We start from the raw sequence: 12708 nt of genomic DNA on the forward strand, positions 1-12708 counted from the left end.
CTTTTTAGATTCTCTTATAAAGTTGACTTTGATATGGGTTTCTATTATAAGTTGTCTTATGGTTGCTTTTATTGCTGGATTTTTGTATCTTTATATAACCAAGAAGATTATCTGGCATAGAGAATCTGGTCATGGTATTGAGGATTCATTTGGAGATATAACATCGAAGAATTTTGCCATTTTCTACAATGAACTTTCCAAGAGGGATAAACTGCAAAGGGAATTTAAGGAATTGACAGTGATTGCAACGGATCTCAGTTTTTCGGCCTCCGAGACAAATGAATACAAAAATCGTTACAGGGACATATTTCCATGTAGGTAAACAGAATTTTATTTTTTTTTAAACACAGGTTTTTATATACATAATGTATTATATTTTCTGTAAGGAAGTAAGTTTGCATTGGTTTTATGTGTAATCAAAAATTTTGTTTGTGAGGACGGAATCATTTAAGCTATTTTTAAAAGTCTCCAACAAAGTAGTCTAAATTTGAAGCATATTTTTTACATAATTATGCAGTTTTCATTTCAAAATCTGGACTCCTTCTTCATTTTTCTGAAACTGTGGAAAAAGGTAAAAGTCCTGATTATGAAAAGATGAGACTTTTCAAATCACACATTTGTGCAGTTTATATGCCTTATTTTTTAAAGAGAACAAATCTGACAGAAAAATTGAAAAATATGCATAAGAAATGTTGCTTATATCTCTGAGATCTTAAAAATATAAACTGGCCCATTGATATATGTAAGTATTCTTAAATGTCAAACTCGACAGCTGTCAGTTTTTGTCTCCAAAAACTGATATTTTAATTAGATTTTGGTGATGTCTATGATGATAATATTCTTCGAAAAATGTTATCTTACGAATTTACCAAACTTCAACTTTAAATTTAAAAGGCTTTATTTTTCTTAAAGTAACAATGACTTCTTCTTTTGCAGATGATAAAAATCGCGTCATATTGGATATTGATGCTGATGGAAACGACTACATTAATGCGTCATTTATCAATGTAATTAAAAATATTCAAACATAAAAGGGCTTTAATTTAAATTTCTTCGTATTTATTTTTATAATTTTCAGGGCTATCGAAGGAAAAAAGAATATATTGCTACACAAGGTCCAAAACAGGAGAGTGCCGTAGATTTTTGGCGAATGGTTATACAACACAATGTGAAAATAATCGTAATGGTTACTCAATTCAAGGAAGAAGACATGGTAAGTCGAAGAGAAAATAATTATTAAAGTTTTCAGGAAAAAACATTGATAAGCTATTTATATTAGTTGCGCTTTTTGACATTTCTCTCAAGCATATTATTTAACTTGAATTGAAATTAATTGAATTGAACGCAAATAATCTTATTTATTTATTTAGACAAAAAGAAAATATTTAGAGTTCTGAACTCCGAGTCTTAGAATTCTGAGTTTGTTGAACACGCTCTAAACGAAATCTTTTCTGAACGACGTTGTCTTAACAAGCAGAGTTTTGTTGCGAAACGTTAGCTGTTATGAATTGACATCTTTGTATGTAAAACATAAAAAACACTAAGATTGCGCCACTCTATACGGCGACACCTAGTGTCTACGTCGACATTAGCTCGTGCAGGTTTTTTACTTTACCATTGTATACTTAACTTTCAAAGCCACACTGTATAATATTAATAATATTATGGATTCTATATACATATTTACAAAGTTTTCATGTATTTCTGATCCAAAAAATATTCTTTAAAGGCTTAACTACATTGAAAAAGAATGTTCAAGAAGTGAAAAAGTAGAAAATACCCACTTATGGCAGCGACATCTATCTCTGAAAAGCGTGTTTAGTACTTTAAAGTGGTATTACACTTCAGAAAAAATAGACAGGAAAAGCAAACGAAATCGCCATAATTATTCGTTGTCTTTTTTTAAAGTAAAGTTTTTAGCTATAATTTCTGTTGCGGTGTAGGGCTTCCAAATTACACGATTTAACATCTTTATAAGAATCCGCTCTACATGACCTAGCCATCTAAGCCGTTGGACTTTAATTCTCATAACTATGTCAGTGTCGCTGTACAGCCCGTACAGTTAGTCGTTATATCTTCTCCATTCTCCATCTATGCGTACGGGACCAAAAATCACCCGAAGAATTTTTCTCTCGAAGCATCCTAAGACGCTCTCATCTTTCTTTGACAGGGCGCAGGCCTCAGCGCCATAAATGAGAACCGGGATAATGAGTGTCTTATAGATGGTAATTTTAGATGCTCGAGAGAGGACTTTACTTCTCAATTGCCTTCTAAGTCTAAAGAAGCAGCGATTTGCGAGAGTTATTCTTCGTTTGATTTCAGCGCTGGTGTCATTGTCTGTGTTAATAGCGGTGCCTAGGTAGACAAAGTTATAGCTGTCCATGGTGACTTTTTTTTTCCAAAAATTCGTTGTTGAATGTGCTTTTTTGATGACAGCATATACTTGGTCTTCGCTTCTGTCGCAATGCTTAAAAACGCTCCACTGACATCACGCTTTGATCTTCCAATTATGTCAATATTATCTGCGTATTCGAGTAATTCGATGGACCTTCAGAAGATTGTGCCTCTAGTGTTGACGGTTGAGTTTCGCACAATTCTTTCCAGAACGATGTTGAAGAAGTCGCATGACAGTGCATCGCCTTTCCTAAAACCTTTTTTGACATCAAATGCATCGGTGAGCCTTCATAGAGCAGCGTGAATTCTCCATGGTCATCCTGCACAAATGGACGAGTTTGGCAGGGATGCCAAAACTAGACATTGCTCGGTAGAGCTCTTCCCTATGGATGCTGTCATACGCTGCTTTAAATCGATAAAGAGATTGTGCGTTTCTGTTCGAAGTTCCTGGGGTTTTTCCAAGATCTGCCGTATTGTGAATATTTGGTCCATAGTGGACTTTCCTGGTCAGAAGTTACTCAGATAAATACCTATCAGGTTGTTGACGAACTGCTTCAGACGTTCACATAATACGGCAGAGAGGATCTTATATGCAATGTTGAGGAGACTGATGCCTCTGTAGTTGGCGCAGTTAAGAGGGTCTCCGTTCTTATGTATCGGGCACACTATGCTGAGATTCCACTCATCGGGCATGCTTTCTTCCGACCATATTTTGCAGATGAGTTGGTGCATGCTCCGTACCAAGACATCGCCTGCTGCTTTGAATAGTTCGGCAGCGATGCCGTCAGCTCCAGCAGCTTTGTTTGACTTAAGTTTAGATTTAGCTATCTTCACTTCGTCAGACCTTACGAACCTCATTCCTGTTGTGACATCCCTCTATCTCCTGTGTTTCTCTCTCCTCTTCTGCTCATAGAGCCCGCGAGCAGCTTTAGTCCTTTTGTGCAGTGCTGTTTTGTATGCCTGTTGTTTTGCTTGCCGGCATTCGTCGTCAAACAAGGCGTTTCGCTGTGGTGGCCGTGTGAAACCCAGAGGCGGCATCTCTGATGGCTGCAAGGCAATGTTGCCACTGGTTTTCAATGCTAAATGCAGGCAGCATAGGACTCTTTAAGAGGTTATTAGAGACTCGATTGGAGAAGGACATGGCAGTCTCTGCGATTGTAGCCGTCTAACGTCGAATCTTCTCACAGTTTTGGATTGGATCGGGATATCCATAGCCGTACCTTGGCTACAACGAGGTAGTGGTCCGAGTCAATGTTGGCCTCTCGGAATGTTTGGATATCCTGGATACTGGAGTAGTGTCGTGAGTCGATCGCAATGTGGTCAATTTGGTTGACGGTTGATTGGTCAGGAGATTTCGATATCGTTCAGCCTGAATCCGTTGTCGGAGGTGGTGCAGGCTGTATCTCCCGATTATGCCACCAAATATGTCTTCTCTTCCTAGCTTGGCATTAAAAATAGACAATTTTAATGTCATAGCCAGGCACTGTTCATATGTCTTGTCCAAGAGCTCGAAGAATATGTCTTTGGTGTCTTCATCTTTCTTCTCTGTTGGGGCATGCGCGCATATTAAGCTAATGTTGGCGAATTTAGCCTTAATTCGGATGGTCGAAACTCATGACTTTTTGTATGAGTCTAGTACCAACAACAAATCCACACCCAAATAGACGATGTCTTTGTTCTCGTAAGCAGCCGCCGTAGTATATTTCGCAGTCTTTTAGTTTGCGTTTACCCGGTCCATCCCATCGCTTTTCTTGGATGGGGGTAAGCAGTTTAGGGCTTCCGCTAATTGTTTGCCTGCACGTGGTCTTTCAGGGGACCTAACATTCCAAATCCGTCCATATCCGAGGCTTGTTGGTGCTTCGCAACTAAAGATATTTTTTACGTGGCCAGGAAGTCACCCTGACGGCACAACCCCCAACCTGGAGGGCCAGATTCTTAGTATAACTCCAAGGAAGGGGAGCCGGATAAACCGCTCCTTACATAATTGCGCTCCGAATATGTCGAAGAAGCCCTATAAGGTATTCAATAAGTAGTTCAACCTTACTGGAACTGTAGATGCCACCTTTGATTCCATCTCGAGAATTCTTCGGCTGCCGTCTGGATAAGGAGAGGTGCCTTAGTGGAAACACCTCTCCCCCACTCTCTTGTTTGCTGCCCCTAACAACTTCCCACTGGGTTTGGAACCCAATCTCCAGTTGAGGTACTAGGCACCCGATGTTCACCGCGGGGAGGTGAGAATAGGAGTTGATAAACAGAGGTGGGTTTTGAAAAACCTGTGGACGCTTGTGTCCTCTTGAATGCACATGTCTACCATTTGAACATCTTTCACATGTATTGGTGTTTTGAAAAAAAGTGAAACCTGAGGCCGTTTTACCTTTTTACTTTTGTTTTATTGATATGAGATATAGACATTACCCAATGTGTTTTTGTTAAGGTTAACTTTAAAAATAAAAATATGAATATCGACTTTATCACATGTCAACTGAAATAAGTTGCAATTTCTCCAAATTCTGCCGCTTGACAGTTGTAATGTTCAGCTGTTCATTGAGAGCAATCTGTCTTTTTTGACTTTTGAAGCTCTGAACACACTAAACAAAGGAAACAATAGTTTGAGTTTGACAGTTCAAACTTTATAGATCTTTAAAAGAAAAACCAATAATGCGGACTGAAGATTTTAATTTATATCTTAGTGTGAATACAGTTTTATATATTAAATTTTCATTTAATGCTAATATCTCCATTTTTTAAGGTAAAATGTCATCACTACTATCCCTATGAATGGAAAAATATAAAAGTTGAGATACAAAAGGAAGATTCTTTTGAACTATATGACCGACGGGAAATGATTGTTACACATGCCCAGCAGAATATTCGTCGAAAAATCGTGCACTTTTACTTTAAAATGTGGCCAGACCATGGAGTTCCAACTGATCCAATGAGTCTCATTACATTTGTGCGCAAGGTCAAGGCTGAAAAGTGTCCAAGTGACTCTCCCATTGTGGTTCATTGCAGGTATGTTAATAAAAAGTGAACTCAAAAAATCATATCAAATATTTTCTAATATATTTCAAATTAGTGCTGGAGTGGGTCGAACCGGTACTTTCATAGGACTTGATATTATAATGCAACGAGTCAAAAGTGAAAGTAAAATTAATATTTTCGAAACTGTCAAAGGACTTCGGTTTCAACGAATGAAAATGGTCCAATCAATGCAGCAATATTCCTTCCTATACACTTGTGCTTTTGAGCTGGTCAAGCATAAGCGAGGAAAATATGTTCATCAGAATAAGAAGAAAGTTAGCTTCGAGAGTGATCAAGACCAAGATTTGGGAACAATTCCAAAAGTCAGTATTATGGATGCCGATAGTGGAAAAAACTATGAAACAAAAGATTTAGAAAGTGTCATATGAGGAACATCCTAAAAAACGTACATACATACCTACTTTTCTGGATAATAAACTATAGTGCAATAATTTACCAAAGGGTTTGTACAAACTTATTGAAACGGGGAGCTAAAATGAGTATTATTTAAACAAGAAAAAAGAATTGTTAAATATTTTCATGTTAATAAATGTTTTATATTTTCTTTGATTTAATTTATGTATATACATATATATATTTATGTAATAAGTACCTAATTGAGTTCCTGTTTTCTAATCCAGAACTATCGTCTTAAATTGCAGAAAGAATACGACAGAAAAAGAAGTTAATGAACAAACTATAAGATTAAAGACCTAATCTCAGAAATAAAAATACACAGTCTTTTGGTTAATTTTTTTTTAATAAATAAGTAATTTAAATTAAAGAAAAACATTAACAAACAAAAATTATTGATAATAATAAGAATAATGAGTAAATGGCTTCATGGTTCTTCGCAAATAGGGTCAGTTTGGATGTTGTCTTTAACATGAGTTTTATTTACTTCGATAATATACTTATAAGAATTCAGCTATTGTAAGGATTTTCAATTGCATCCAAAGTGTTTTGGTGTTAATTATCAACGTCATTAAGCTTTGCATTCTTTAATCTTGTACCTAAAGGGAGTCTTTTTGGAGCCATGAAAGAACAAAATTTGCCCTTCTTTGTGTTTGGTTTTGCTTCTCCAATATCTGTCTTATAAAAGGGTTCACCCCGAACGCCAATTAAGCCTAGTTTTCCTCTTTTTAAAATAAATATTTTTGATTCGTTGAATTTAAAATGCCAAGCGGATGGTGGCTTTGTACATTTTAAAATTTCATTTTTAAAGTCTAAAACCGGACATTCATCAGATCCCAAGTTCAGTACAGTTCCGTGATCCTGGTAAATGGACAAATACTTATCAACAGCCACCATGGTTTCCTTAGCTTTAACTTTTGTCTCGATTTGAGCAAACACTCTATCAGGTGGTATGTAGGTGTGCCCAGGAATGGGGAAAATCAATTCGACGGAGTTAATGTGACGTGGTGTTCTATTTGCCAGCCAGTACTCACACATACCTATCATAATCGAGTTTTTATTCTACCCACCACATCCATCAGCAACCACACGAATCGTTTTAATGCCTTCCAAATTTGTAAAGCAAAGCTGGTGAAATACATCAGCAGATGCAATTTATTTTGATCTTTTGGGTCTATTATTTTATTATTTACCAGGTTAGGGTTAGGTTAGTTTAGTGGCTGTCCAAGATGGGAACGGACACACTTAGGCCAGTTTAATGGCACACATGAATCTTGAGGCTTCCTCCTAAGCTCAATGGAACCAGCTTGAGTTCCTTGCGCAGGCTGATTATACCGATATGATTTAGATCGTTTAGATCGTTAAACAAGAATTCTCCATGTGCAGAGAAGATGAAGAACCGTTTCTTCCTCTTCCTCGTCCATACAGCTTCTGCAAAAGTCATTTGAGAATACGCCTAGTCTCGTGGCGCGGCGTGCTTTCCTATTAGACAGTGTCCCGTTATGACACCTATTATCAAGCTTATATGCGATCTGCTTAGAGAGAGCTAGCACCTTGAACGTTTTAAATCCAGTGTTGGCTAGATGTTTTTTGTGACTTGACACGTGGTGATGTTGTTCCACCTGGTGCCTGCCCTACTCTTACATTAGCAGCAGTTTACAAGTAGCGATTGGTATCCCAGTACTTGCCAAACGTGATAGGATGGGCTGTACTGTACCGTTCCTGGCGAGTTCATCTGCCTTACAGTTACCTGGAATGTCTCTATGGCCCGGCACCCAGCAAAGGTGAATATTAAACTGTTGCTCCATCTCCATTAGAGATGATCGACAGTTATGGACTGTTATAGAGTTTGTAGAGACAGAGTCCAGAGATTTGATAGCGGCCTGGCTATCAGAGAAAATACGTATATCAGATGTTGATATCACGTTTTCTTTGAGCCAAGACAAGACTTCTTTTATCGCCAAAAGTTCCGCCTGGAACACGCTACAATGATTGGAAGGCGTAATGAGAGACTTAATTTCAGTCGTTCAGAGTACACACCACCACCAACCCCTTCTTTGGTTTTTGAGCCATCTGTGTAAAAGTGGATTGACTCATCCTCCAAGAATGTCCTATCCTCCCAAAAAGATGTGGTAGGTATAGAAATCTGGAAGTTTCTATCGAATTGTAGTTGGGGGGATGGTGTAGTTTGTGTGCTTTGGAATTGATTCTATGTACCTTAGAATAACGGAGTGGCCAATGTTGTTGTTAGTCCACTGCGACGAAGCATTGAGGCGAATAGCAGAGCTTGCAGCTATTTGTTTGTTAAATATGTCAAGAGGTGTAAGGTAGAGCAAGGTGTCCAGTGCCGCAGACGGGGTCGTTGGAAGCGATCCGCTTATACATAGGCAGGCTGAACGTTGGACTTTATTTAACTTATCCCTGTTTATACCTTTCTCTAGAGCAGTCCACCATACTGCCACACCGTACGTTAAAATCGGTCTGATTACCGATGTGTATAGCCAACGCGTGATTCCATTTATTACCAATAGCTTTTTTGCAAGAAAAGAGAGCTACAGTAGCTTTTTTTTGACTCTTTTCTGTACATCGCGCTTCCAATTTAGTTTTTATCTAAGACAGGTAATTAGCCTCGTCTGAGAATTTTAATTGGATTCCATTAATATAGGGAGGGTTGACAAATGGAATTTTGTATCTCCTCGAAAATAAGACCAAAGTTTTGTGTGGGTTAACACTCAGTCCACACCGATCAGCCCAAAGTATTTGTCTGTCTAAGGTATTTTGTAAGAGTTCTTTTAAGGTGTTAAGATGCTTTCCTGAAACTGCTATAGCAATGTCGTCCGCATATGCTATCACTCTGAAACCCTCCGAATCCAGACTAGTTAGGGTTTCATTCACCACCTTGCGGTGTCCCTCTACTAACGAACCGTCTACTAGATGAGTTGCCCAGTTTTGAGTTAATTATTCTGCTAGTAAGCATTAAATACAACAACGAGACCAAAAAGATACAAATATATCTGCCCACTATAATAAGCTGCTTGATCAGAAACTTTGGGTAGTGTCATATTTTTCTGACAGTCGAAAGACATTGTCACAAAAACTTCTCTTTCCTCTCTTAAGAGGTCAAAAAATGCTTTTCCCCGAAACTTATGGATCGGAAGTTTTGTCATTAGTTGAACCTTTTCTTGATCTTCTCTTTCAATTTTTAAAAGTTTCTTAATTTTAAGACATGTCGAGCAGACATCTGATGAAGGGGGTTTAAAACCAAAGTAAAAGCATGTGTTGAAAACCATACGAAAAAAGCATAATTTAGCTTGGTTGAGTTGATTGCTCATATTGAAACCTTTCCACATTTTAGTAATGGAAATATCACCAGGCAGGTAGTGTCGTTTTGCGGTTCTACTCCTACAATAATGCACTTCCATGGTTTTATATTTTTTTTCAAATTAATTATGAGGTCCTTCTTCTCTTTTTGTGTTCACCACCACGTTTCTTCGAAGGAACTGATACTGTTTTGAAATGATTATTGCAAATATTTCTTACTCGACTGGCTGTAACTCAAATAATGTTTAAAAAAGTCTTCTGGCAAACTTTAACGGTATGTTTTTGTTTTGTTCTGACAAAATAAGTTACAGGGAACTGTTTCCTTGGCCCATTCTTGAAATGTCGGTCCCAATGTTCAGGGTTTTGAATGTTGCAATAGATTAAAATAAAAGCATCCTGGAAAGGTATTGTATAAAAACCATTTGAAAAATATAATGCATCTGCTGTTGTCAATTTTCTACATTTATAAGATCCACCTTTATTGTGAAGGCATTATTGGTAATTGTTTTCTTTTGTACCTACATAGTGAAGAAATGAAGAATTGTCTAAGTGCTCACCATATTTTGATCTAGTCTTGTGTTTTCGACGAAAACCTATTTTCTCGCGAAAACCGAGTTTTCGGTTCGGTGCAGAAAGCCTATAAGATAATCTTAATATTTGGTTGCCTATAAACCTATTTTCAAGTAGATAGATTGAATATACGAAATAGCGGAGAGTTCTCTTAAAATTATTTGAATGTGTATTAAATGCACCCAAATCCGTGTCAACTCTTATTTACTAGGTAAAGGGTGTTTTTTAGACGTGTTGTTTTCAAGAAGAAATAAAGCGTTTGCAACTTAATGTTAAAATAAACAAATAAGGAGGAAGAACAGTGCGTTGAAAATCAGGGTATAATATTTTACAACACTCAACCATTCCTGTGTGCGAGTTATTTCAAAGATGGAGAAGCCTTAAGTTTGTATGCCGAATCCGAACGGCTGATTTGACAAAACGCTTTTAATTACAAAAAATTACTTTTGAAGAATTTGTCAAAAATCAGTACCAGGGAAAAAAAATTAGGTAGCAAAGACAAGCATGGATTGAGGCCAAACTTTTAGCATGACAGTCCTATGCACTAACCATTAACTGCAACAAGTGGCAACTGGGGTCGTATGTCAGTAATGAAGCGCCGAATATTGCAACATAACCCCAAACAAAAATGTTAAGCTGTGAAAATGATATCTTCTTCAATTCTAGAGGCCACGCCATAATGTGTTTCTTATCAATAAATAGATTTTTCCGATGCGGTGAGCTAATTGGACCATTATTTTGTACAACGATTTGCAAACTTTTTTAAGGAGTATGCTATTCACTGTGAAATGTCAAAACAAATTGAGCATAAATCATGTGACAGCTATTAAAAAAAGGGAAGTTTTTTGACAGGTTGGTTATAACGATCATTATAAAATTTAATTTATGAAAAAGAAATCAAATCAATCCAACCGAAAAATACAGAAAATAAAACACGTTCAAATTAAAAATGTTAAAATCTTAAAAGTCCTATCACTAAAAAAGCCTGAATTCATTAATTTACTTCGAGTGAAAACAAAATTTTTCGTTAAAACGCACTTTAAAAGTGGGCGACTTTCCATTACCGTAGCACGAATTTCCTTCTAATTTTTTTTTGTACAGTTAGGTAGGAGTCTCAAAAAAATATTTTCTTTTTCGGACTTAAACGTACTTTTTTTGTATTGCATTTTTTGAGCCTAAAACAAGTTTTTTTTATTTACAGCACATCGCGATCGTAGTAACAGCTAGGTATGTAACCCCACTGCTTGGGATCACTATATGATTTAGGGTGGGTTCGAGTTTGGTTATGTGCAAAGTACATTTTGCATTTGAGCACTAAAATCTAAATCTAAACAAAAAACAGGGAAGAAATGTCAAAATCAACCATTTTTGTGTGTTTTGTATGTAAAAAAGTGAACTTTGGAAATTAATTCAAAATGGAAATAAATGTTTCCTCGCTCTAAAATAGCTATAGTTATGTATAATGGAAAGTTGAGCCTAGAAAAGTTGTATATGTTGAAACCCGATAGCAGGAAAGAATTATACCACCGGGAATTCTGTTGTGTTTAATTTCATTATTTTTAATAGTCTTTGTCTGAAGACTTCGAAGTGCAGATACATGTAAGTCCACCATAAAGTTCATTTAACGAGCCAAATAAAAATGATTTTGGCAGCACTATATTTTTTCCGAGTCTCGTTTTATTTGACATGACATTTGACAGTTTAAGTTGCATCTGTCACTTCAACTTCATTGCTGGATTTCTTTTTTGTTATCAAAATCAAAAAACTTTACCTTTTAAAAGTGAAACGTTTCCAAAACCCCTCAAATTAATTAATTAAAATCAACCAAAATGTCTGAAAGAAAAGTGTTAAACGTAAGTTATAAATGCAATTTCCTTTTCACACTGTATATTAAATAATTTAGAAATACATTTCCCAATCTAGAAATACTATCCACCAGATTTCGATCCGTCGAAAATACCTCGCATGAAATTGGCCAAAAATCGCCAATACACAGTTCGTCTTATGGCCCCATTTAATATGCGTTGCAAGACATGTGGCGAATATATTTACAAAGGTAAAAAATTCAATGCCCGCAAAGAAGACGTGGAAAATGAAACTTATCTGGGCATTCGAATATATCGTTTCTACATCAAATGTACACGATGTTTACAGGAGATTTCATTCAAAACTGATCCCCAGAACACAGACTATGAAATAGAAGCCGGCGCAACACGTAATTTTATGGCCTTGAAGTTGGCCGAAGAACAAGCAAGGAAGGAGGAAGAAGAGTTGCGAGAAGAAGAAGCAAATAATCCAATGAAATTGCTTGAGAATCGAACGCAACAGTCGAGGAATGAAATTGAGCTGCTGGAATCTCTGGAAGAGTTAAGAGATTTGAATAGACGACAACAGAGTGTGGACTATGAGACAATGTTGCAGCAATATAATACAATGGAGACGGAAAAAGAACGCCTCGAACGGCAAGAACGAGAAGACGAAGAGTTTATAAAGTAAGTCTGATAATAGTGACGCACGATGACATATGTAAATCTTTTTTAATGTTATTTCAGGAGCGTGACCTTTAAAAACAAACAGTCTGATGGAAAGAGAATCGTCGTAGAGGAAATTATTGAAGATGTAAAGGTGGAAAAGACTGAATCACCTGATCCACCTCAAAAGAAGGCCAAAGGCATAATGGGACCACCGGCTGAAGCTTCCTTTGCTGGGAGAAGTTCCTCCCTCAAAGGTCTTATAGTCAAACGAAAGCAACCTCTAGTTCTAGTTAAACCACGAGAAAAGGAAGCAACACCCACTCCTCCGCCGGCGACAGTCCAAGAACCTGCACAACCTAAAGAAGTGTCTGAACCTTCACCAGCACCTTCTACTTCAACGTCAACATCTTCAAAAACACCCGGTGGTTTGTCTCTTCTGTCCGCCTATTCCGACAGCTCGGAGGAGTCAGAATAACATTTATTAAAACATATTTCAGTACAAAACTTAACTCGG

The 12708-nt window shown here is 37.0% G+C and overlaps 2 protein-coding genes across 3 annotated transcripts in view; both read left to right on the top strand.

The window, feature by feature from the left end:
• Positions 1-5974, top strand: part of LOC129942473 (phosphatidylinositol phosphatase PTPRQ) — a 40324-nt gene extending 34350 nt beyond the window's left edge. The window contains exons 14-18 of one of the 2 annotated variants that reach the window (XM_056051449.1): positions 9-314; positions 937-1007; positions 1079-1213; positions 5144-5406; positions 5471-5974. In XM_056051449.1, coding sequence (XP_055907424.1) covers positions 9-314; positions 937-1007; positions 1079-1213; positions 5144-5406; positions 5471-5804 — 1109 coding nt within the window. In that variant the 3' untranslated portion in view covers positions 5805-5974. Of the gene's footprint in view, positions 1-8; positions 319-936; positions 1008-1078; positions 1214-5143; positions 5407-5470 lie in introns of those variants that run through there. The other variant, XR_008781037.1, reaches the window with a different exon arrangement.
• Positions 5975-11434: 5460 nt separating this feature from the next.
• On the top strand, positions 11435-12703 carry LOC129938336 (splicing factor YJU2). Its single transcript, XM_056045815.1, has 3 exons — positions 11435-11573; positions 11644-12212; positions 12273-12703. The coding sequence occupies exons 1-3, from the start codon at positions 11550-11552 to the stop codon at positions 12667-12669; spliced, it is 990 nt and encodes a 329-aa protein (XP_055901790.1). The 5' UTR covers positions 11435-11549; the 3' UTR covers positions 12670-12703.
• The last annotated feature ends 5 nt before the right edge of the window (positions 12704-12708 follow it).

The sequence above is a fragment of the Eupeodes corollae genome, chromosome 1 (assembly GCF_945859685.1).
Source record: "Eupeodes corollae chromosome 1, idEupCoro1.1, whole genome shotgun sequence".
NCBI classification, from domain to species: domain Eukaryota; kingdom Metazoa; phylum Arthropoda; class Insecta; order Diptera; family Syrphidae; genus Eupeodes; species Eupeodes corollae.